This window comes from Ramularia collo-cygni (genome assembly GCF_900074925.1).
Source record: "Ramularia collo-cygni strain URUG2 genome assembly, contig: RCC_scaffold20, whole genome shotgun sequence".
Lineage (NCBI taxonomy): Eukaryota > Fungi > Ascomycota > Dothideomycetes > Mycosphaerellales > Mycosphaerellaceae > Ramularia > Ramularia collo-cygni.
Genome location: NW_019716274.1, coordinates 261564 through 285410, shown reverse-complemented (window position 1 = coordinate 285410; position 23847 = coordinate 261564). Strand labels below are relative to the sequence as shown.

At 51.1% G+C, this 23847-nt stretch overlaps 8 protein-coding genes; all 8 read right to left on the bottom strand.

Annotated features, from left to right (window-relative positions):
* Positions 1–536: 536 nt before the first annotated feature.
* RCC_09947 (uncharacterized protein) lies at positions 537–1172 on the bottom strand (the record flags this gene model as incomplete). XM_023775185.1 has 3 exons in its annotated part: positions 537–616; positions 703–1107; positions 1163–1172. The coding sequence occupies 3 exons, from the start codon at positions 1170–1172 to the stop codon at positions 537–539; spliced, it is 495 nt and encodes a 164-aa protein (XP_023630953.1).
* A 692-nt stretch (positions 1173–1864) lies between these two features.
* RCC_09946 (uncharacterized protein) lies at positions 1865–3745 on the bottom strand (the record flags this gene model as incomplete). XM_023775184.1 has 5 exons in its annotated part: positions 1865–2311; positions 2378–2716; positions 2774–3003; positions 3068–3455; positions 3521–3745. The coding sequence occupies 5 exons, from the start codon at positions 3743–3745 to the stop codon at positions 1865–1867; spliced, it is 1629 nt and encodes a 542-aa protein (XP_023630952.1).
* A 4229-nt stretch (positions 3746–7974) lies between these two features.
* Positions 7975–8475, bottom strand: RCC_09945 (uncharacterized protein; the record flags this gene model as incomplete). The annotated part of the gene is made up of 1 exon (XM_023775183.1): positions 7975–8475. One exon carries the CDS (start codon positions 8473–8475, stop codon positions 7975–7977), a length of 501 nt encoding a protein of 166 aa, XP_023630951.1.
* Positions 8476–9841: 1366 nt separating this feature from the next.
* RCC_09944 (uncharacterized protein) lies at positions 9842–11415 on the bottom strand (the record flags this gene model as incomplete). XM_023775182.1 has 2 exons in its annotated part: positions 9842–10835; positions 10892–11415. The coding sequence occupies 2 exons, from the start codon at positions 11413–11415 to the stop codon at positions 9842–9844; spliced, it is 1518 nt and encodes a 505-aa protein (XP_023630950.1).
* A 329-nt stretch (positions 11416–11744) lies between these two features.
* RCC_09943 (uncharacterized protein) lies at positions 11745–12365 on the bottom strand (the record flags this gene model as incomplete). The annotated part of the gene is made up of 1 exon (XM_023775181.1): positions 11745–12365. The coding sequence occupies one exon, from the start codon at positions 12363–12365 to the stop codon at positions 11745–11747; it is 621 nt and encodes a 206-aa protein (XP_023630949.1).
* Positions 12366–13902: 1537 nt separating this feature from the next.
* Positions 13903–14673, bottom strand: RCC_09942 (uncharacterized protein; the record flags this gene model as incomplete). XM_023775180.1 has 2 exons in its annotated part: positions 13903–14110; positions 14183–14673. The coding sequence occupies 2 exons, from the start codon at positions 14671–14673 to the stop codon at positions 13903–13905; spliced, it is 699 nt and encodes a 232-aa protein (XP_023630948.1).
* Positions 14674–15651: 978 nt separating this feature from the next.
* On the bottom strand, positions 15652–17364 carry RCC_09941 (uncharacterized protein; the record flags this gene model as incomplete). The annotated part of the gene is made up of 1 exon (XM_023775179.1): positions 15652–17364. One exon carries the CDS (start codon positions 17362–17364, stop codon positions 15652–15654), a length of 1713 nt encoding a protein of 570 aa, XP_023630947.1.
* Positions 17365–22698: 5334 nt separating this feature from the next.
* On the bottom strand, positions 22699–23190 carry RCC_09940 (uncharacterized protein; the record flags this gene model as incomplete). Its single annotated transcript, XM_023775178.1, has 1 exon — positions 22699–23190. One exon carries the CDS (start codon positions 23188–23190, stop codon positions 22699–22701), a length of 492 nt encoding a protein of 163 aa, XP_023630946.1.
* Between the last annotated feature and the right edge of the window lie 657 nt (positions 23191–23847).

Below are 23847 nucleotides of genomic sequence, written 5' to 3'. Positions count from 1 at the left end.
CCGTTTATAGTATGGAGAGGGCAATTAAGGGGGCTGTTTTGTTAAAGACAGAGCTGTCGATATGAGGATTATTCATCGGGACAAGACATCCTTATTTATCCCTACAATGTCCCTAGGCCTCGCTCTCTACAGATTCGACGATTCTAGGGCTGCTGGAAACAGAATCACTAGCAGAGTAGCCCGCAAATCGATCGAGGGAGCAGTTGGGGGCGCTGCTCATGTTAATGATTTCTCATATCGACAGCTCTGGTTAAAGATTCTCGCATATCGACTGCTCTGACTGAGGAGGCGTTCACAACATTTTTGTGCCAGGCTGAGCTAGCTACAGGAAAATGAATCTATGGTCTCTTCAGGTAATGTTTTGTGGAGCTATGTAGGGTCGGGCATGCATGCGCCATCTAGTCCGGAAGGTCCATTGGTTAAGCTCAAGGAGAGGAGACATTGGGCACAATCCTGCCTTCTCTTCCCATTCTAGAGATCTCTAGACCTGCTGCTCTTCTATTCGCTCCGACTTTTCGCAGTCACCCTTTGCTTCATCATCCTGCGCTGTTCCCCTTTTCACTTCCGTTGCTGGCTCTGCTGGAAGTGGGCGCTGGCTGATCGACAGTCGAAGTTTCTGTTGATTTCTCAGATCAGCATGTTGACGTCGCAAGAAGCTCACTCAATGCGAGCAGCAGGACGAATGACTGGAGTTCGACGTACCTGAGATTTCCTGGAATCGAGCAAGATCGGCCTTTGCGTCCGCGGTAATCCGTTCCAGCAGCGTGTTTCTTTGCTCCCCCGTACTGACCAGGTCTCCCAACACCATGGCCTTCTCATCGAGCAACGCGACAGTCTCTTCTAGAATGATGATCCGGGCCTCCACTTTGTTGTGCAATCTAGCGGCGCATGCCAACTGCCAGCGGAGCTTCGCGCTCTCCTCGCGCTCCTTGAGCACTTCTTGTGTCAGATATCTGGTGCTGGCGGTGGATAAGTCTGGGAACACTCCGTCGATCATAGGAGCATCATCATCGGTGACATCCTGCTGTTCTTTCCCAGAGTCTTCTTGGTATTCCTTGGGTTGGGCGGTGCGTCGGTCGACGCTTTCGCCACCGTCAGGCTCCGGAACTGTGCAAAAAATTAGCTCTGATATTTTCGTCGTGAAAAAACGAGGTGCTCTGACGGTCCGCCATCTCAAAACTCTGCGTGCCACTGGTGAGGAAGTGTGCGTGTCAAAGGTGTAAGGATGAATAGTGAAGTCTAGGGAAGTGCCATTAGCAAACAATTCATGACCGCTGCCGGAGTTCTCCCGAGCGGGAGGAAGAGAGCGGGATCAATTTGACCTCACTTCGCTTTCCTTCATCATGTATTGATGGACTATTGATGAGAGAATGAGGCCAGTGTCTGGTCGGAAAGTGCTGTTGACTCAATCCTCTCGCATGGGTGACATATGCCGACTGAATACTGAGTACCCCTGACCAATGAATCTCTTGTCTCCTTCGAAGCTGCAGGAGGTTCTTGAGTTTGCTTGCTGAAACTCATGAAAGGGTATAATTGAGGGAATGACCTAGCCTCATGTCGTTTCTGCTCGAGAAGTAGTCATGCGAGGTGGCAGAATTGACGATCCGAGGCCAAAAGATCTTTCCATCACCTGCTGGAAGATTCACCGACGGAGGAATATACTGGCAGGAAATGATTGTAGCAGCTCCAAGACTGACGACAAGGTCAAGCACTAAATGAGGTGAAGATGACCTACAAGGCCGTCTCTCAGTCAAAGATCCGTACATCATCAATTCTGCAAAGCAAGGCCCAGAATCTGCAGTGTATATACCCTCTAAAAGTCTCCATCTCCATCAACAACCATCGCCATCCATCCTCACCACCTTCACTCCCTCAACCGAATCAAAATCTCAGCCTCCTCACTAGGCACAGCAAATCCATTAATCGCATTACTCTCCGGCCTCCCCCCCTCAATCTTAATATCATAACTCAGCAACATATGCGCCAAAGCCAATTTCATTTCCTGAGCCGCAAAGAATCTTCCGGGACACGCATGTCTTCCAGCACCGAAACCCAAGAAATCCGGTCCAGCGGCGATTAAAGCTTCGTTTTTCGCTTCTAGAACTTTTGCTAATTTTACGGGATCCCCGCTCTCGGATGCTTGGGCTAGGTAAGTTTCTCGCGGAGCGGAGAAGCGGAAAGGGTTGTAGGAGTTTGTGTCTTTGGGGTAGAATCTGGGATCTTCGTGCAGGAGATTTTGGGAGAAGGCTATGAGGATTCCGTGGGGGAGGTGTGTGCCGTCTGAGAGAGTTACTCCTGCGGGATCATTTACCTGGAGTTGAAAAAAAGTCAGTCATTGCCAGGATATGTGTCGGACGGACGGGGGGGAAGGTATTACCAATCTGACGGTCACTGTTTCGAGGATAGAAGAGTATCGCATACTTTCTCGAATGGCGGAGTCGACGCGGATTAAGTCGTTGACGGCGTCTTTGGTCCAGATTCCTCCGTGGGCGGCTAGAACTCGCTCGCATTCTTCTCGGAGGGAAGCGATGGATTCTTCGGCGTTGGGGGAACTGTAGAGATCCAAGACGGTGTTGGTGAATGTTATAGCTGTGCTGTGAATGGAAGCCATGTTCCAGTTCAGGATTCGGAGGGCGATGGTGTGTTCGTTGAGTAATGAGGGGTCGGTGACGGATTGTTCGAGGATTTCGTCGAGTAGCCATTGCAGAGCATCATACTGCGTTTCACGTCAGCTTTCAGTAGGAAATTTGTAGAAGATGATGCTGAGACGTACGGGTCTTTCCCAAGACTTTAATAATTCCGGATCTTGCATGTGTCGTAGTCTTTCATGAATCACCGGAATCAAAATCTTCGTGCAAGCTGCAAGAGGTCTTGAAATCATGCCTTTGAAAGTCCAATGTACAGGAGCATGCAGACTCTTCGGGATCATTTTCATTATACCGCCGAGAGTGAAAATCGCCACGGCGTAGTCGCAAGAACTTTTTATAAAGACTGGGTTCCGACCTACATCAACGACCGTCAGCGAAACTTATATTGCTTGAGATTGAATGATTGGAAAAAAACCCACAAACTTCAACCCCACAAAACGCTCGATTAGCAGCCTGACTAACAATCTTCATAATCGCAGGATACACCTTCACAGCCCTGTGATCACGTTGTCTCGTAACAGGAAACTCCCTCTCCATAGCCATAACCAACTCCGTATGAATCGCAGAAGTCATAGTCGCGAGTCTCCGAGTAAGTTGTCTTCGAACGATTCCAAAATGTACGGATAACCCACTTCCGATCCCCGGGTAGATTAGTCTGTCGATGGAAAGGGTCGCTTCGATGGGGATTTCTATGTCGATGCGGGAGTCTGGCATGGCGTTTATTTCGGGGATCATGGATGAGGGGAGGATTATTAGGGGTTCTTGGAGGAGTTGGGGGAGGATGAAGAGTTTGTTGTTTTTGCCGTACTGTTATCGTTTTTGGTCAGTCTGGGGAAGTAAATTGGAAGGGGGGGTTTTGAGGTATGGGTTACTTTTTCGTAGCCTTCAAAGATAAGGGATCGAGTATCTTTGATTGTGCGAATTTGTGCTCGCAGTCCTGAAAACCATTGATTGCTTTGTCCGACCCATGGTTGTGATTTCCAGAATTTGTGTTTTGCGGAGAAGGATGGGAGGATGAATGTTGAGAAAGTAATGTAGAATAATACCAGGGCACCGATTGTTGGTACGACGTTTGGGAGGTCGAATGTTGCTGACATGGTTGCGATATTCGAGAAGTCGGTCAGTGCTGAAGCACTGGGGAGGGATGTCTACAAGATATACGACGACAACGATCTGTCTGCCGCGGGCGGGAGTCCGTCAATTAGACTATCACTAGGACTACCTTCTCCACATATTCTCCGCCAAAGGACTTCCACCGAAATGTCACGGCCACGGTATCTACATCCTCCGATCACACCTATAGACACTATCTAAGGATCCTTGATACCGTCCCGTGGAATATCCCATTGGGTGAACGCTGCACTGCATACTGTCGAAAAGAGGAAAGCTGGTATCGAAATGTATTGATACGGGGCTGTGAACCAATCATCGAGCGTTGTTGTCTTGGCGCTTAATGCGTTCGGTCTGGTTCGGGCAATATTGTGTCATCAAGTCCCCGATGTTACGCCAAGGAGACCGACGGCAGGGATCAGTTTTGAGGAAGTTGTGAATATTTTGAATGGCTGACGTTCTTGAATGTCTGCAACTGTTGAAAGCCGTATATGAATTTGTTACTACCAGAATAGTGTGTATTTCTGTCTGTGATTCGGTTTGTGATGCGGCAGTGCTACGTGTGTATGAATCTTCAATTTATCAACCTTGGCGTCTCTTCTTGGCATGCCTTTAAGTACCGTACAGTGGTGCTAGCCGAAGTGGCCACTGGTCAGTGCACGCGCTAGGCGCGGTCCGAGAAAGTCTAGCCCAAACAAGAGCTAATACTTGGCTAGTAGGCTCGATTTCTGATTATAGCCTTGCATCGCCTCCCCGCTGAGCCAATCGTAGCCGTCGAGATCTTCGTCAATATCTGGTACTTACGTTACGGAAGCGGATCGAGCCTTCTACGCACTGACCAGTGGCCACTTCGGCTAGCACCACTGTACATGGAGAAGCCCTGTCTCCTCGACCATGAAAATCTCCTTTGTGAATACCAAGTTGTTCCACCATTGATCTCGCTCGCAGTGTCATTCTCCTCCCACAGTAGTTCCACCAAATCCCCCGCCGACAATTCTTATCATTCTCCCACGTCACCAAGTAAACTCCCAACGCCACCAGAACCACAAATATCAACTTTTCTGGAAGTCTTTCCATACAAAGTCTCCCTTTCGTCATCTCAAAAGCCATTAACGGGACCATGAATCTGAACTCTCCTTTGGTGGGCCAGGTGCCTGCGACGTACGTATTCATCGGCACTTTTACCCTCAATCTCCCGCTTCCGTCTCTCGGAATTTCTCGATCGCTGCAGAGATGAATTCATGTCTCCGGGTCAGACGCAAAGAGAGAATTTGGAAAGCAGCGTCGGCAGAGAGCTTTAACCTTGGCCACCTCTACCCGTAGTTTCTCCCAAAGAGCTGATTTTCGGGAAGAAGACGATTGTGAGGGTGGGCATTAGCTTCCTCAGCTCTCTTTAGTCCCTTGCATGCCTCGATCTCCCGAGAGATGAATTCTAGTCTCTGAGTCAGAGCCAAAGTAGAGGAATTTCGAATAGTGTGTCGAAGGGTCCTAACGTTGTACATCTCTGCAATGATATGATTCCGGATAACTTCTCGGGAAGGCGGCTGTAATGGTCGGGAATTGGCCATCTCTGCACCGAGTTGATCCCGGATGWCTTCTCGGAAAGGCGGCTGTAATGGTCGGTAATTGGCTCCCTCAGCTCTCATCCGTCTCTTGACTWCATCGATCTTCTCAGAGATGTATTCTTGTCTTGGAGTCAGAGCCACAGGAGAAGTTTGAATAGATTGTTGGAGTCGGAGAGCTGTAACCGCGGCCACCTCTGCACTTAGTCGCTGCCGGGGGCCTTCCTGAGGATATGATTGTGATGGTTGAGAATTGGCTCCTTCAACTCTAATCCTCTTCCGGGTAGCAGTCTGAAATGGTCCCGCCACGGCTTGATCGTTGTCCTCGCCTACCAGTATAGGATCTTCTGGAGCAGCACCTTGTAGCGAATTCGATGGAATCCGCACATCGGCTTCTTCCACCCGCCGTCTGTTTTGATTAGTTTTCYGCAAGATTCCCGGTCTGGCTTGATCGCCGTCTTCTCCATAATGTATGCCATTCCTAAAAGGTTGAAATGGAAATTCTTTCTCAGCTTCAGTTCTGGCTTCTGCTTCATTCATGCTGAGCATCAGAGGCTCTTCCACAAGATTCCACCTCGTCTGGGCGTTGGCGTCACAGTTATTGACCCCAGAAGCACCCCACATCATAGCGTTCACCCTCTGCTGGTCGGTAAAGTGTCTGGTCGATGGGGGTTCGGTCCTCATCCCCATGCTCCCTGGATTGCTCAGCAGTGGATCTTGTGGATTTACCGCCCTGTTCCAATCTGCAACTTCTTCCTCATGAGCCGATACGGGCTCCCTTAGATACCTCACCGCCATCATAGCCTCGGCTTCTGCCAGGATTTGTCCAGGAGTTTTTGTCGTAGCGGCTCTCCTCGGACGGCGAGATGGTGGCATTATGGGGCTTTGGAAGACAGATATTCCTTCATTGTGGGTGGGAGGATTCATCTCGGAAGCATCTTGACGGGCGTGGACTTTCCGAGAGGTAGTGCCGGCAGTATCCCGACGTTGATTCATTCCATGCCTGTCCKCATTCACTTGAAGGCTAGCAAGAACATCTGGGCGGTCTTTGAGCAATGAAAAAGTACAGCTGGCAGCACTTCCTGATGCATTTGTTTGCGGAAGAGGACCCTGCAGTGCGGTATTGTGCCGTATGGTGCCATCAACACCCCACATTGGGAAGTGTGGCGTAAACTCGGGTAGGTTGGATGTAAAATCCGCCGCTTCGCGATCCTCAAGCTCGTTCGTGATGACCTGACCAGTCCAGGGAAACTCGAGAAATTCTCCATCTTCTAGAGTTGGAGACTTGGGTAGACTGGCTCTGTGAGCGGCCAGTGCGCGATCCGATTCGTCGAAAAAGAAGTTCTGGTCATACCTGGGGAACGTGTGAGAGACTCTTTCTTCTGGAGTTGGAGACCTGGGCAGATTGGCTGTGGAATTGGCCATTTCGGGATCGGTCGACATGTTTGCTGTAGAGGTGATTGTTGGTGTTGGGTGTATTTTGGTTGTGCGTGCAGCTTGGCTGTGCGTGCAGTATGGGTGTGCGTGCAGCTTGGTTGTGCGTGCAGTATGKGTGTACGTGTAGTTTGGCTGTGCGTGCAGTTTGGATGTGCGTGTAGTGATGTACGGAGACGCTCGGAGAAATCGAATATCTTGTAAGAAGAGAAGTTGAGGACACTGCCTGTAGCCGGCCACATTCTGTCAGTTTGCAGTGCCATGGTATTGGTAAGAAAACTTCGCTTAGGAATGTGGTAGATGTAAACCTTGATATACCATGTGACCACAGACAGATGAAATGAAGTGTCGTATTGGCGGTGATAATGGGTTCAGGTGGATGTAATGTACAGAGGTCTTAATGAGGTAAGAGCCACTGTAATGCGCCGGTTCAGTCCACCACTCCTTCCTCTCACACTGATCGCGAAAGCTAAGCTTTGCTACAACCTTCCTGTCATCGTGCTGACTACCACGTGTGATACTTGAGACTKATTTGTATTCAAACGGGGCTATGGTTAGAAAAAGCAATGTGCAGTCCCTGGCGACGTCTAAATTGAGTCCGGACTAAAAGCTACGATACCAAAGCTGTTGTCAAGTCCAATGTTGACTTCAAGTACAGCTACCGTCACGTTCCGGCCAGAAACTCAATTGACTACAGTACCAAAGGGTAACGTGAAAGTATAAGAGAAGACACATCGCTACACCAGACATTCGGCGGCAAACAGAATTGGGAATTCTGCCCTTTCCCACTCTTTGATCAAAGTCAGAATCAACATCTCTCATCACCATTCCCGGGAAGCTTCCGCCTTCAAAATTGCGCAATCGGGACTTGATGACGCTTTGAAAACGACACTGTGGATTCTTTTTCGATCTTACTGGCCACAAAAGGGACGATATTGGATGCGTGGGGGTCGTGTGGTCATCATGTAGGTGTCTTGGCGAGGTCACAGTTGCTGCATTCTCACATGATCATTCAGTCGCATGCAGCTTCGAAATGATCCCTGACGAAAGCGCTTCCTAAACTTGAATACGTTTGGAATGGTCCTGAGGCTCACCCTGGACGCTGTACCAAAGCAGGCAAATAAATTCATGGATTCCAAGACTACAAGTAACTTGATTGCTTCCTCCTCTACTGCAGTCAAGCTGATGAGTAGCGCTCGAGAATCTCACCACCACAAGCATTATCCACCGGTAGTATTCCCAAGACACGTAAAACACATCTTCTTATTCACAACCGGGAAAGTCTTGGCGAGAACTTTATTCAAAGTAACCTCCTGTCCAGGCCTCAGCATAAAGACAGCATGTAAATGATTCTCCACACCCGCCAAAGTAGGAGAACACCGAAAAAACAAATTCTGGACCAATTCGCCCAATGTCCTGTCGTAGCGCGCACTGAGCCCACCCGTTCTGAGATTGTTCTGGAGTTCCATGCATTTGGCTCGTGAATATTCTCGACCCACGTAGACGTCGTATTGGATGTAGTTGAGGTCCCAGTTTCTGTATTTACCTTTTGAGAGAAAGGCGAGGGAGGCGCAGCGTTGTTGGCCGAGTGGGATTCTGGTTGGAGGGGTTGGCGTCCAGATGCGTTTCTCTATTTGGTTTGGCGAGCCAAGGACCGGGGTGATGAGGCATATTGCCACGAGGGCAAGCAGCGAGATTTTGAGAATTTTAGGGAGAATCATCGTGGGTGATGCGGGAAAACCATCTGGAGCAGCTGCGCAACTTATAAGTGATGCAATGCCAAGATTCCTTCTACTAGTTTCCCCTTTGATGATGTTGTAGCTTTCTTAGTATTGTTGTTGTGACGAGGTCTTTGTAAAATCTTTGCATGCTAGAGCCTGATCACGTTCTACGAAGTTTCCTACGACGCACAGCTCGGAATTGCAGTGCAATAACAAAGCGAGACAATTTGGTCTGGATGCAGCACGATAGATGACTTCTTCTTCCATAAGAATAAGTAGTAAGACGGCTGGGAAGTTGTGCGTCAAATCAAGGGAGGCGGCGTTCGACTGCACTCCCACTGGCAGCCCACTTTTAACGTGCGTGGGTGACTCGTTCTGAGTAGAAGGCCACTCTGAATGATATCCTGATAATACCGAACTTATCAGCGATGCGGTGAGAAAGGCGACTGAAAGTGGGACACAGATCAAGGTTGCGACAAAGCTGATCCTTCACATAATCTTGATTAGCAGCTAGGAAGAGATCGATTTGATGTGTTCAAGACAACGTACGTCGTGGAAGCCACACCAAAGTATGTGTTCTACTAGTTAACTCATGAGAAATCATGTAATGTAGAACTGACTTGATGCAGGGCCGGTGAAGAGATAGCACTCAACGACACTGCAATCGCATCAAACTCCATCATAAGCTTCGAATTTGTTTACTGTCAATCATCTGGAGTATCAAACCTTTATTTGCATCATAGCAGCTTCCACGTGCCACGCACTCCATGGCATGTCTGAGCCCATCCTTTCTTCAGATCCAGTCACATTCCATTTGCCTGAAGGTTGAGTGGCTCGGCATTACTGAGGTGGAAGGATGGATACACCGAGTGGGATAGCTCATATGGATGCAGAATATAATGTTGCGAGTATAAAGTGTGTGACAGACACATCAGGGGTGGGTGGTATTGCACATCACGAGCAGACTAGAACCTCGTTGAAAAGGAAATTTGAACTTCTGCCGGGCAACTAGCAAGCAAGAAGATTGATGGATTTGGCTGTCACCAGTGTATCTTCGAAGAAAAGAAGCAAATATCCCAGATGAGGTCTGAACGGAGTGTGTGGTCATGAACTCATCGTGGATTGGATAATCTAGTGCTAATGCCGTGTAAACATCCGAAAGTCACCCATTGCTCCGCATATTGAAAGCTCCGATCCGCTTGCAAACTCCTTCTGTGAGACCATGTCGCTCATTTGTATCCATAGTCCACCAGGCGACAATTGTGTGATAAAGTAACAGTAGACGGCACTCTCGCTTGTCAGCAGTCATCGGCGAGTCTCCCGTAAAAACTCCCTTCTTCGCTACCTCCCCGTAACCGACCTGTATCTAGCGCTCTCCGTCTGCGTAGTAATCACCGCGAGCACGCTTGTTTGGGAGGAAGTACGAAGCCTGTTCATTGGCTGATTCATCCAGCGAGCTGAGATTCCTCTTGAGCCCGCCATGGATGTCGGTCGGCCGCGCGAGGAAGTCGCCTTGGAACGCGCCTCCGATGTCGTTGGAGTCATCAGCTTCGGCATGGGGTATACTCTGAACACCTGGATGTACAGCAGGGCCGTGAAGTTGCGCAGCCGTACTCTGAGCCATCTCTGAATTCTGAGCCTTGTTGTAGGTTCCACGCCTCTTGCGCTCCTTGGCGGCGCCTTTCGTACCCTTTGCGCCGCCTGTCGTTTGTACTGCGCGCTTCTCGACCGAGCTGTCATCAGAGGACTGAGCTGTCTTCCTGCCGCTGGCTTTCTTGCTCAATTCGGCAGGCTGCGTGACGGACACAAAGTGAAACGGCGTGGTTGCCGGCGCTGTAGACGACGAACTTGCAACTGCAGGATCCGGAGACTTGCTGAGACCCGATTCCAATTCCAAGAGCTTCGCATGCTTCATGGCCTTGGCTGCGTTACCCTTTGCGGACTGGTAGATAGCCTTGTATCGGCCTTCTGGCTTGGCGACATACGTTGTGATGGCGTCAATCCCCGACAAAAGGTTTCCCGCCAGCGTCTTCGTTCCACTGAGTCCGTTCAAGTAACAATTCATTCGTTGATCAGGCGTCCATTTGTCGTCCATCTTTGAATTGTCCGACTTGTTTGGCATGGCGTTGACGTCGAAATGATCGCCGACGGCGTAGTATTTGATGAATGAATTGAATAGGATCTCGCAGATTGCGCTGATCTTCGCGTCAGCGTCGCCGGCGAGGACTCGAGCGGCGATGTCCTCCTTGAATTTTGTGTTCATGATCGATTTAGTCGTTTCATGAAGACCCCATTCGGACTTGGGCGGCAGATTCTCCACCGTTACAAAGGCCTCCTTGATTCTGGCGATCCAGTATTGCCTGTTGTTGGGATGTTTGAAGGAAAGTCTCCCGCTGGAATGGTAGAAGAAGCTCACTCCATAGTGTCGTGTGTAGGCTTTGAGTGCTCCGAGACGGTTAAAGTAGGGGAAAGCTTCTCTCCTGCAGTCGAAGCGACAGAGCCATCAACAGAGACTTGTTCATTGAATTGAAATGTTGCTGAAGGGTTCAATGAGCCGTCTGCGTGTATCTCAGAAGTCGAGGAAGGGACTGCGGGAGCTGCGCGCATGGTTTGTTCCATCTGTTGACGATTTGTTTCTGGTGTGGTGCCAACGATACTCTGCACATCATAGCTGTTGCCATTGATGTGATCGGACTGGTCCTCGGGAGCCTCCAACGGCGCGTAGTCAGGGCCTACAGGCAAGTCATCGAAGAGGTCTTCAAACCCCTCGAAGTGGCTGGGTGACAATGCGTTGTCTTGTTGAACGCCAAATAGCCGCGMGCCCTCGTCGTAGAGTGTGAGAGGGCCATCACTCGCAAGACCGTTGTCGAGGCCTATGTCGATGAACTCCCCTTTCAATGGGTCCCATTGCCAGTTGCCAATGGACTCGCTGTTATCCATGTTGAAGTTTCCTCTGCTGAAGGAAGATGAACTGGTGGTGTTGAAYAATGCGCGGAGTGTGCTGGCGAGATACTGTGTGGAATGTATGTTGTTCGGTATGAATGTGTTCTCGGAGGGTGATTAGTGGACTAGCGCTGTTTCCCCCACAAATTTGCATGTGACAGTGCCGATCATTCACTCAAACTGGATCCTAAAAATAGCAACGTGATGGGGAAAAACGCAAATTAGCCCTACAATGTTGCCAGAACGACTGATTATGAGGGAGTAGTACATCATGCCCGCGATCGAGCTGAGCAAGTCGTCGCCGTACTGCGCGCTACCGCGCTGTTTTAGCAGCATAAGATCCTCCTCAAATCTTTCAGGCATCGGCTAATTGGACCCATCTCGAGCAGTGAGTGGCGCTGGTAGAGAAGCAGCGTCACAATCGCATCTTTGATCTTTTGGATGTGCAGGCCTTTGTTCTGCTCGTACTTGCTCACATCACGTAGACCTCTCTTCGGGTCGACCTGACTGCGAGGCTGGTAGAAATATACGCGGGTGCTGGCTTCATCAGACCATATGCAGATATCATTGGTCATTTGTGCGACGTTCGAGACGATTTTGATAGCAGGCGTGGACGTCGGTGACACGGCCGGGATATTTGCTTCAGCGTCAGCCGTAAGATCAGAGTCTTGCTCTGCGTCAGTGGATTGAGAGGCGCTGGCTTGAGCGCCGGCAATCGCAGCAGGCTCACCAGCCATCTGCCCATCACCTGAATGGTGCTGAGAGTGGTCGCCCGCAAAGTGCGAATCACCCTGCTCGTCGGGGTCGTTATCAACGGATCGAGAGCCCTTGACTGGCAAGGCTGGCGTGTCACGTAAGGCCGTCACAGATTGAGAAATGGGTGCAGTCTCCTTTATAGCAGCGACATGGAGACCGTGGACGCTTCCCTTTGCGGAAGCCGCCCGCATACTTTAAGACTGCTGCTGGGGCCTCATGACGGCGGGAGAGAACTCTCCGCTACCAGGTCGTAAAGAGTGGGAAGGATGTGAGGGCAACTGCTGGTACTGTGCTGGTTCATTCTAATCCCAGGACACAATTGTAATCGTCCAGAACCAACGATTCATCGGTGTCGAAGAAGTCACCCATATCGAGGGATGTAAGATCAAATCCAGCTAGATCGAATCCTGATGCAGTGATGTCAGGGAATGCGTGTTGGTTGATGCCAAAATGATCGATTGGCTGATTCGCGAGAGGCTGCAAGCCAAATTGGAGGTGTATATGATGAAGGCTACATTCTGTTATAGTTGTCAGGAGAGTAATATCTTTTTGAGTGGAGGTATATATGTGAAAAGGCTCAATCGTAAATTATCATGACGGTACATCATTGAATGCTTCCTACACACCAAACGATACAGCCAAGCCTACTTTAATGAATCAAAAGAATGGAAGAAGGGTGTTTGCCTGGTGAACGGGTTTGCAACAAACAAAGGCCTCCCAAGACCTATTTAGTCTACATCACTACAAAAACAAACGGAAAGTTTGCGCTCCTAGATTGATTTGTAGCACATTGGCAGCACAGTGCTGATATTTTGCTGATGACGCACATAATAAAGCTCTAGTGGATTAGCTGTAGTTGTGGGAGATTCCACTACATTCATTATGAGCGTCCATACGCTAGGAGATGTCATTGTATGCATAGCATCTGTTTTGTAATGACCACATCATACACTTCGTAAACCTCAGCATAAAATTTGCGGAAGTCCCATGCAGTCTCACTGCCAATTCAATCTCGCCTACTTGAGAATCATTGTTCTAAAAGGGTCCTCATACCAGCATTTAGTACATGGCCCTGCTCGCATCACAGAAAGTTGTTCGACAATGGTCTGGTGAAGGACATGATCCAAATCTGCGTGACTGTGCTCGATGTAGAATATTCAAAGATTGGGACGAATCGCATAATGAAGCTGTAGAAAACTGCTCACCTAGTGGCCACACGTAGGATATTGTAGAGGCCCGACTTAAGCCAACATCAGAGTCGACTGTCGCTGTGTCTTGTAGGAATGGTCAATCGGAACTTGCAAGTACTCACTTCGTGCTAACTCTTCCGTGTGAACGTTGCTGGCTCAGCCCTGGATTGAGGTCGACCACTAAGAACGAAAAGTCTGTTGCTGTGAGCAATGAGTGTACACTATATTAGGTGGGTTTGAAACGATCCGTTGTAGTTGAATGTCATACATTGAGCAAAAGCTGTTCTACCGTAATCTCGAGCACCGTTTGATAAAAGTCCTTTGAAGTTTGCCATTTCCATCTAAGACAGCAACCGTGATGACTTTCTGCCTACTCCTCACGACGAATGCGCTTGTTGGATCCCGATGTAGAGGTTTGATCGTCGGTCGATCGATCCTGCGTGGAAGCCTTGCGCTTCTTGTTGCGTGTGAAATTGGGCTGCTGCAGGACAGAGCCCCACTGTACCGCACCAGCCTTAGTGGCTGAAGTTTTGTCGTGTCATGGACGACCGGCGGTATTGTTACCCTCGTTCTGCACCATCCGAGGCTTCTTCTTGGTAAGCGCCTTTGTTGGCTGGATTTCGGGATTGCTCTGCGTTGCGTCGCTGGCTTTGAGACCAACGCTCCCATTCTTCACCTTGGCGGCATCTCGCTCTCGCTGTACATTGTCGGATGGATTGGGCTGCCCATCCTCGCCTTCCTCATCGCTAGATTCGGCCTCCTGGTCATTGCCGTCCTTTGCTTGCTTTACCGCAGCACCACGGGCAGCACGCGCCTACAAAAGCTTCTTCTCCTCCACCTTGTTCTCGTTGCTTCTCTTGGCATTGGATATTGTCGTTGAACTGCTGTACGGTGCTGCAACGAACTCATCGATATAATCTCCGCCGTGTAAGACGTTGCTGCAGATCTTCTTGTTGGTGAAAAGGTTGGAGAGAATCCACTGCATGCGCTCATCCGGAGTCCAAYAGTTCTCCTTCTGCACGAATGTCGACCGGCGCGCCTGGACGAGGAAGCGATCCCCGTCTTTGTAGATCTTGAGGAACGAGTAGTAGATCATGCCCGCGATCGAGCTGATCAAGTTCTCGCAATACCCCAGCTCTCCACGCTTCTTGAGTAGATCAAGTTCCTCCTCGAACCCCTTACGCATCGCATCGTTCGTTTCATCGCGGGCACTCGGCGAGGTTGGGTGAACAGCAGTGGACGATGCCCTGTCTAGGCACACGACAAAGAACTGCGTGGGATTACCAGGGATCTTGATGTACTCGCTCATCAACTCCCAGTGAACGAAGAGTATACAGTTGAGGTTCAAAAGTGTATACAGGAATGGATGAATTCTGTCACATTGCTGGAAGAGTGACGTCTCCTTAAGAGGAGGACCGAACGTCCGCCAGCAAACGTACGAAGAAAGAACAAACGATGTGGTAGGCTACTGGCAATCTATCAGTAGCAAACGTCGGACCTCTCGCATGAGATTTCTAACAATCCGGGACATACCACTTAACTTAGGAACTCCATTGTAACGAGGTCTTGATGTTTTCTTTGCACGCTGGAGGTGTGGTGAGCTAGATTGCTTCTTTTTCCACAACAACAAGCAGCAAAGTGCATGTGGAACTGCTGGCCATTTGCGACTAAGGATACGTGCGATGAAGCTGGATCAGCACCTGGCTCTGGAACCAAAAAAGAAAGCCTCGAAACGAGACAGAGGCCGCGTCAGGTCTAACCTCAAGCAGTCGTGATCTCATAAGGACGTGAGAAAAGACGGAGTTGGAAAGCAGGCCACAGGCAAAAATTCTAACGAAGCTGATTTTCGAATGTGTTCGGCTGCTAGTTATGATCTGATCTGTTTGAGACGCTCTGGGCAATGCACCGGGGTGCCCAGGGAAGGTCGAAGCAAAGTATTGGTGTTGCTCATCATTTCATCTCTCATGCAGATGCCCTCGCAAAAAAGGCATATAATAACACTTCAATCAAGACACCGCCGACGACATGTACACGTATGTATGGAGGGTACGTATTGAGAGAAAAACATGTGATGGTGGGTCGCTAAAACGGGATCGATTCGCTGAAAGGAACACCAAAAAAGGACAGCAAGCTTTTGGATCAAGGGAGATCTGCCTTTCACAAGTTTGATTGCATCCAACACCATACCACAGATCATGCGCGTTGCACACAGTATGGAGGGTCTCGGATCCAGCTCGTCTTGACTATCACAAACATCGACGGCTTGCTTGACTAGATCGCTGCCTGATCAGTCCAAGCCCAAATCTCCTGGCGACGTCTTCTTCTTGTAGGGCCCACGCTTACGCTTCGCGGGAGCCTCGTTGTCCACCTCCGTGCCAGCTGCAGCAGCACCGCCCTCAGAATTGGCGGTAGCATCAGCGGAAGCCTTAGCCTCGAAGGCATCCAGCTTGGCCTTCATCGCCTCCTTTCTCATCTTCTTGCCTTCATTGCTTGCCGCGTAGACAAACAATGCATTGCGCCGGCTGTATGGCTCCGCCACAAACTCGGCAAAGGCATGGTCCCCAGCCTTCAGCAAGTTCACTGGGATTGTCTTGCACTCGCGCAATCCCTGCAAGATTTGCGCCCAGCGCTTCTTTGGCGTCCATTCATCATCCATTTGCTTGAATGTCGAGTGGTTCGGCATTGCGGAGGCCAAGAAATGATCACCCTGGGTGATCAGCTTGATAAATGCATCGTACAAAAGACATGCCACTGCACTTGCTGCCATGTCGACGTCCATCTCTGTCGCAATATCACCCAACGTGGCGTCTAGCCTAGTGGCCATTGCCGCACTTGTTCTGTCATTTAGCTTCCGCGTAGAGCCCGCCGGGAAAGAAGGCGTCTCACGCATCGCATCTTTGAGTTCCGTGACGAAGTAATCCTTGTTCTGAAGGAATTCGTCGACGGAAGCTGATCCCTCCTTAGGTCGGATCTGACGACGGAGCGCGTACAAATATCCACGTGCGCCWCCTTGGATCTTGCTGAACTCAGCGGTGTGGATATTGCTAGTCAAGTGCTTGATAGAGGCCAGCTGTTTGGCGGGGGCGGACTGTGCGATAGATGGTGGCAAAACGACATTGTCAGCCGGCGAGATCTTTGAAGGACCATTCGTCGAGGAACTCGTCTGCGTATCATGAGGAGTACTGCTGCCATTATCATGGGAGGTGTCGACGTGAAAATCGGGTCCACGAACAGGCGTAGTGTCATCCTCGGTGGAGCTACTGCTAGGGTGGGAGTGTAGAGCTTGCTCGCGAGGCATTGGCATTTGCATAGGTGCCCTGATAGGAGCGTTGGCGTTCGCCTGGGCAACATCCTCTGGCTGAAAGAAGGTCGAGCCAGACGTGCTTGAGCCGAAGTTGTACATGGTACCGAGATTTGACGCAGCCGGTCGGCCTGCACTGCGCCCGGCCGGAAGTGTATCTGCGTGGGAAGTCGGTTTGTCGAGGATATTACTTTGTCTCGCGCCGACTGATGCCGGTGGTGCAGRGAAGATGTTTCCGTCATTGACTGGCGCTTGTGTCATAGCGGTCGAGACTGACTCGCTGGAGCGAACCTCTGGAGCAATGTCATTGCTGTAAGTGTCGGAGGGAAGAACAGGTCCCAGTCCGTAATCAAGAAGGGCGAAAGAGTCAAGGCCGAAGTAGCTAGCTTCGGGTAGAGTGAATGCGTCGCTGTTCCATCCGTCGCTGTTCATTGCGTCGCCGTACATTCCGAAATCCAATGGGGCAGCGCCATCCTCAGCATCGTCGCGTGGGTCGGTGCTGTTAGTGCTGTTGGATRGGACGCCGAAATGATTGTCTTGGTCAGGCTGGTACGATGAGAGGTTGCGAGAGTCTTCGCCGGTGCTTGCGGGGGCACGACCGTAGTTCATGCGATGTTGTGGGTAGTTCTCGCTGCCGCCAGTTGACTGTTGAGGGTACCAGCCATTGCCAGTAGAGAACATGTTGTTCGAGTCCGACATGGTGAGATAGTCGACCTTGTTTGATGACTAGGTGTATATTTCAGTATGATATGTTTCCGAACATGTATTGCATATATGAGTTGAGGTGTGCCGCAGGAACACCAGCTTGCATGTGACAGTGCCAAGCACTCGCCATACAGGCCAAGGGCCAGCGACAAGCACGCAGATGCAAGAGGATGCGAAACGGTATCATAGCAGAGGGAGAGCAAACTTACAATGAAAGAAGTTGAGAAGATTGCTGCGCGGCGAAGACAAGGTATGTCAACGACGAGTTGCGAATGCCGGGTGGAGCTGGCGAGGTGGGTGCCTCGAAAAAAGCCCGCAGGTCGTTTGACTGCGCGACGACGGTAAAGGGGTAAAGGATGCCGGTATGGGGTGCGCTGCAGGATGCGCGTGTTGTGGAAGGTGTTGTGGTGGTGGTGTGAAGATGGTGGTGTTGGTGGTTGTGTCAAGTCGGAGGTGGGTGGAAAGCCGAAGCTTTTGGGGTGGGAAACTGTTTCGGGTGCAGGGCGGGCAGCTAGCTCCCGGCGGCGAACGTGATAGAACTTCAAAGCAGCGGCGGCGATGAGGCCATGCAGAGTTGGAGGACGGAGCGCATGTAGCGGTCGGTATCCTATCCTACAATGACCAAGGAGAAAGGAGTCTTGACATCGTCTGCCGGCGAGACCAGCAGGGCTTTGGGGGCATGCGGCGGCAGAGGGCAATGCACAGAGCCGTTCGTCGTAGACTGCCAGATGCAACGAACACCGGCATCAACAGCACCAACAATTGGTCCTCGGCGATGACCTCCTGTTGCGACGATCTTACACTCCAGTACTCCTATCCACCCAAGGCCTATTCGATCGGACCGTGAGTCCAAGTTGGCCCACGACGAGCGACCTTCAAGCTGACAGGAAGCCGTGAGGAGAGTTCCACCAGTCTGCACAGCGGCCATGGCTTCAGCGAACATCCATAGTTCGCTATTGAAGGCTGTAGCAAAGGAGCACGGTGGCTCAGGGAGACGGAGGTTACGAGCATAGGTTGCAGCCTACGACTGTTGGATCTGCAGCATCCTGAGTATCGAGCGACGGGCTTTGAGGAGGCGGAGGCGATAAGCATGATGTCGCGCCTGCAGCCATTGACCTCGCAGTACACAAAGCATCGATCGACGAAGAGGCGCAGAGTGATGAGCTTCTTCGTTACTCAAGATCCATCGTCGGACGGTCTGCATGCGCTGCGCTGACCGTGGACAGCGGTGGCGGGCATCGGGAAGCCTGTTGATGGGCGGGCAGTACGAGTTCAGGACAGTAAGCAAGGCGATTGAGCGGACATTGAGCGGGCTAACACTACGAAGCGGTGCTACGCTATGATACGATCAACCCAGTTGATGGTTCGTGGTCCACAGCGTAGCAGCAGCGATAGGGACATCCAAGATACCGCCGGCGCACGACAAAGGGCTCCTTACCACAAAGACCGCATACCTTCTTCACCTTCGAGACCGAATCTCGACGAGACAAAGAGCCGACCTACACGACCGCAAGTCGCCACGACCACAGCAGTCGTTACAGCCTCTCTTCGAGGCCTTTCCATCACCGATGGATATTGAGGGATCGGCTGCCCTACAGGATGTAGAGCTGCCAGATCCGCTGCGGAATGTTTCTCCTCAGACAGAGAGCGTCATAGCCCAAGATATTGGTCATCCTGGCACTACCGAGGTGGAGGATGATGGTGAGAGTGGTGGAGTAAAAGAGCAGGTCTTGGGTTTTCAATAACGCAGTCGTACCGACACTGTTTTGGCGCCACAAGGGAAGAAAGAGCATGTATCTTGGGATACTGAGAGTTGAGGCCAAGATATAGACGCCGTTTGAAAATGCGAAAAGAGTCATGACAACTCCGGAGAGCATAAAAGGGACCGTAAGATGTCGGGGAGTCGAAAGTGCTTCGCTTGCACGATATCTTTGCGAATCTGGCATGCCAGTAAGAGTCTTTCGATCAGGACTGGGTACCGCGCTCGGAGGGCTCAAACCTCAGCAACGATCAAGCCTTCGATTCACAGCTTCAGGAACCAGGAGTAGATGGGCGTCGTGGGGCTATTTGATTGACAGTATCATCTGAAGTTTTGAGGATAGTGGAGGAGAAGGTGTCCAGGGATGTTTGACATGTCGTGGATGTGGCTTTTGATTGCAGATGTTCCAGTGATATTGGCGATGGTGCCGATGTTGGGAAGCTGGCATTGGCCACAAGGGCTAGTGTATTCGGGGCCCCTGGATGGTGAAGGAGACATCTAGAGCTGAGACTGTCGAGCATAGTCTTTTGGATGTGCGTATGCTGGAGTCGAAAACGTGGCCTCTTGAGAGCACTAACTTTCCTATACATGGCGGTCTTTGGCCTTCGTTCGCGTCTTCGAGTCTTCGAGAGACTGTCTGAGCAGCCTAAGGCGATTGAGTTGCCCAAGCTGAGCTCAAGCTCCCCAGGGTATTGCTCTTTGACGGCTCGCAAAGAAGAAGCGTGTGTTCTCGCCGTCCTACTGTCATGTTAGCTGGTGGATGATGCCTATTGCTGCTGGGAGAMACACCCAGCCCGCCTAATTTACCTCCTGAAACGCTTGGGCGCGATGAGCAACGAGTGCCGAGCGCTGCCTCAATGGCAGTAGAAAAGTTGCCATAGCTTGACAACAGAAGTACTGAGTGCACAAGGCAGGAGCCTAGTGCATTCCCGTATAGACTTGTGCATGAGCCCTGCTGGGAACGCTCTCCGCAGACTGCATGTCGATGGAGATGGAATCAATGCGCATATCACACTGTCCAGTAGGTATCGGCGCGCAAAATAGAGGCCCTGTCGTATCAAGAAGTGATGATATTCAAGTGCGAGACTCCCGCGGCGTCTGCCCAGAAAGTAACATTTTGCCTCCCGAATTCACAACCCAAAACATGAGTCGGTATACAAGTGACTTGCATCACGTCTCTCGCCGTACGCGTCATCCACCGCGAGAAGGAAGTTCCTGTAACGGTATAAGGGACGGTACCACTCATCTAGCCACCGCCCAGAAGACCGTACGGTCTTGAAGGCGCGTTTCGCCATAAGCTGCAACTCGTCTCAGCATGAACGCCGCAACCAACTTCTTGCTTCATGCCTGAAGTAGCTCGCCGAAAACATCAGCCCTTCTTGCTGCAGCTCTAAGGTAGCTCGCCCAAAACCTCAACCCTCGAGTCATTGCCGCCCGCCGCAATAATCTTCGACTGCCGAGCCACACGTCAACAACTTTCGCCACCCAGTCAAGGCTCCGGCAGTACCCCAGCTTGCTGAACCCCACTCTCCGAGGACGATTGCTGCTCACCAAGCACAGGTATCTATGCGCGGCGTCTCTTGTTCGATCATATTGAATGAATGGATCCTCCAGGCATCCCGACATACCTCTATTACGCCATCGATAATTGACTCGAAGATCAGCTTATTGATGATGGTATCAAGTGGAGCATTCCATGGAGCACAACCATCAAGACATCAATATCGATTGTCTCGTGCACTGCGACGGGCGCTCGACACCGGGAAGAACATCCGGTCGCTGGCCGGGTTGAGCAGTAGCCATGGAAGAGAAGACACGTCCAGATTCCAAACCTGGCCAACAGCACTCAGATGACAGGCGATGCTTGTCGTGCAGGAGGCACATTTCACAAGTAGCTCACGAGGCGTTTCTCTCACCAAGCCCGGTATGATACCGAAGTCAAGCGGTAAGATGCCTGCCAGTGCATCAATCCAAAGTCTTTCCGCGCGCTTTGTACAAGATGACTGAGGTATGCTGCTCTTCCACATATCGTACCCAGTCCGCAGATCTCCACAGCCAAAGAAAGAAATATCCTCCGGAATGGACCGAGCGTGGACCGGAAAACTGGATCCAGTAAACTATACGGTCAAGCGCCGGTGCCAGAGAGCATTGAGGTCTGCTACTCATGCAGACACGGCGCTTGATCACCCGCTCTGGGACTGGAAGGAAACTAACCTCAGTCCAAGGAGGGATCTTTCAGCGTCTTCGCCCGTGAGCAGCGAGGTCTGCGGCTCCTGCAGACGAGACGTTGATATTGGTTCCTCCCCTAGTACAGGAAGACGAAGGATTCAGCGTTTATTGCCGGCGAGCAAAGGGGTCTGCGACTCAGGTAGCCATGAAGTTGATTTGGTATCCCTCACAGAGCCAGGAGCATGGGGTTCCGGGGGTAGGAAACTGAGCATCGAACACCGGTGAGCTGAATGTCCGCGCCTTCTGCAGGCATCGCCGTGTAGTTCCGTTCTTGGCAGATGGTATGGTATGCGTAAAACTCCAGAAGACGCAAAGCAAGCATGCAGAGGTCTGGAGAGGATCGAGACTTGAAGTCTCGTGCATTACTGCGGTTGCGGCGTGCACAATGATCCAGCTTCCTTGATCAGAGCGGATCCTTTCTCCATGAAGGCTCCAAATAGTCCATTCAGCCTGGCTGCCGGCGACTTTGGACGTCGTAATACATCCTTCGACAGCAGTCTTCAGCCCAAAGCGGCAAGTTACAACAAGCCGCGGCCAGAGAAGTAGGACAGGACCTACCAGCGCTCCTTGAAAACGTGGAAGAAAGGCTCACACTTCCCCGTGCTGGGAATCTCTCGGGGAAGTTGTCCAAGGCTTGCCTCTTCTTCCGATATGCGAACACACAACGCTGGTCCTGATGTTTCTCGATGGCGTCTCGTAGCCAGAGCCGCATGCCGTCCACCATCATTTGGCGCACCGCTCCGTATCTCCGGTACAGCTTAATCCCCAAGGCTGGTTGAATCTTGATACATCTGGCGGCCGGTCGAACAGTCTGTCGATTTTGCAGGTTCGGCCTCTCGGTTTGTTGGAGATGGCGGCGACCTTGCAGGCGGAGCATTGGCTGGGACGGAGGTGCACACATGAGCTGCAAAGTGTCCTGCGGTGGCTTTTGTTCATAAGAGAAAGCATTCTCAAGCTGGTGAACAGTTCATGGCTGTGATGTTGAGAGGAAGATGTCGTCAAGGTGGACGGGAAGAACAGCGGACTTGCCGGATGCACGAAAATGGCAAAGCGTGAAAGCTTCATCGCCCGATACGGTGACTTCACGATGCCGGCTACTTGCATCTACGACATTAGACTGCTGCGTGCGAAGAGGGTACAGATGGCACCTCCTTTCATCAACATGCCACACAATACGATGATCAGCGCTGGGAGTTGTACAAGAAAGAGAAATTGCTCTCAGACATTAGCCATTCAAAGGCTCGCTTTTCTTAGACCTGCTTTCCGATCAAACGGAACGGACGCACCGGCGGACGCTATGTGTACAACCTCACGACACGGTCGTTGACAAGATAAGGACGTCACCCTTCCTCCTCAAGCTTGAATCTGAGCACCTGGTTCATATGATCCTCATCCATCTCATCGATCACAGTCTGCCGACCTTGGTTGAACTTCTCCTTAGGGGTCATCCTCTCGTCTCCGCTGGTCTCATCTTCTGCGACCTTCTGCTCCTCATCATCCACGTCCTCGTCTTCTCCATCTGTACTGCCCTGCACTTCTGTAGCGGACGTGGTGGAGTCTGGAGAGGCGGTAGTCGCAGTCTGGGCGTCGCTCGAAGCGTCGACTTGCGCAGTGGCGTGTGGAGGCGAGTGGCTTGTTGCGTCGGCGGCGTTGGAGGAGCTGGAGACCGCGCTGTGCCAATCTTGCTGCTCGGTGTCTTCGCTGTCTTCTTCATCTGATATTCTCGATCTCGCTGTAGTGTATGAAGACGGCGAGGATGTATCGTCTGGTGAGGCGCCTGTCGCGCCATCGCTGGTCGTGGTGGATGGTGTTGCATGCTGAGAACCAGCCATGACAGTACCTTGCTGTGGAGGGCGCAGCGAGCCTCAACTCGAAGTCGTTGGTGAAGGGTTCGCGGCCATCTCCTTCTCGCGCTCTTTCCTCTCCTTCCTGGCGACCCTCCCTGAAGTGGAACACTCTCTTCATTGGAACGTCGTGGAGTGTCTGGGTCGCTTCTGTGACCTTGCTGAATGAAGCGAGACAAAAGGGAATCCAGGTCCAGCAGACTTTACTGGTCTCCACGTCTTATTCACTCTTCAAGCCAGCAACCATCCCGCTAGAGACTTTGGATCGACTATGCAGAGTCACTCGATGAGGAAGCATGCAGGTTGAGCATGGCCTCTCGCTGTTGATTCACGTTCTCGGTACGATTGACTTGATACCACTACTTTGCAGGAGTATTGAGCTCTCTAGGCTCCAGGTTGGACGCGAAATTCATTGCATGAACGCCAGGGGCGGCGATGTTTGAATCTACTGGACTTGGACGACAATTTTGCCGAAGACGCCTATCATTTCTTTGCAGAGAACACTCTGCTTGTCTACAACATGAGAAGGATGTGAGAGATCTTGCATGAATATCTACGAGCCTCACCGGCATCGTTCATTGCATCTATACACCTGACGTCCACGTCTGACACGTTCCATCTTCAACAAGAGCTTCTCAAGCATCT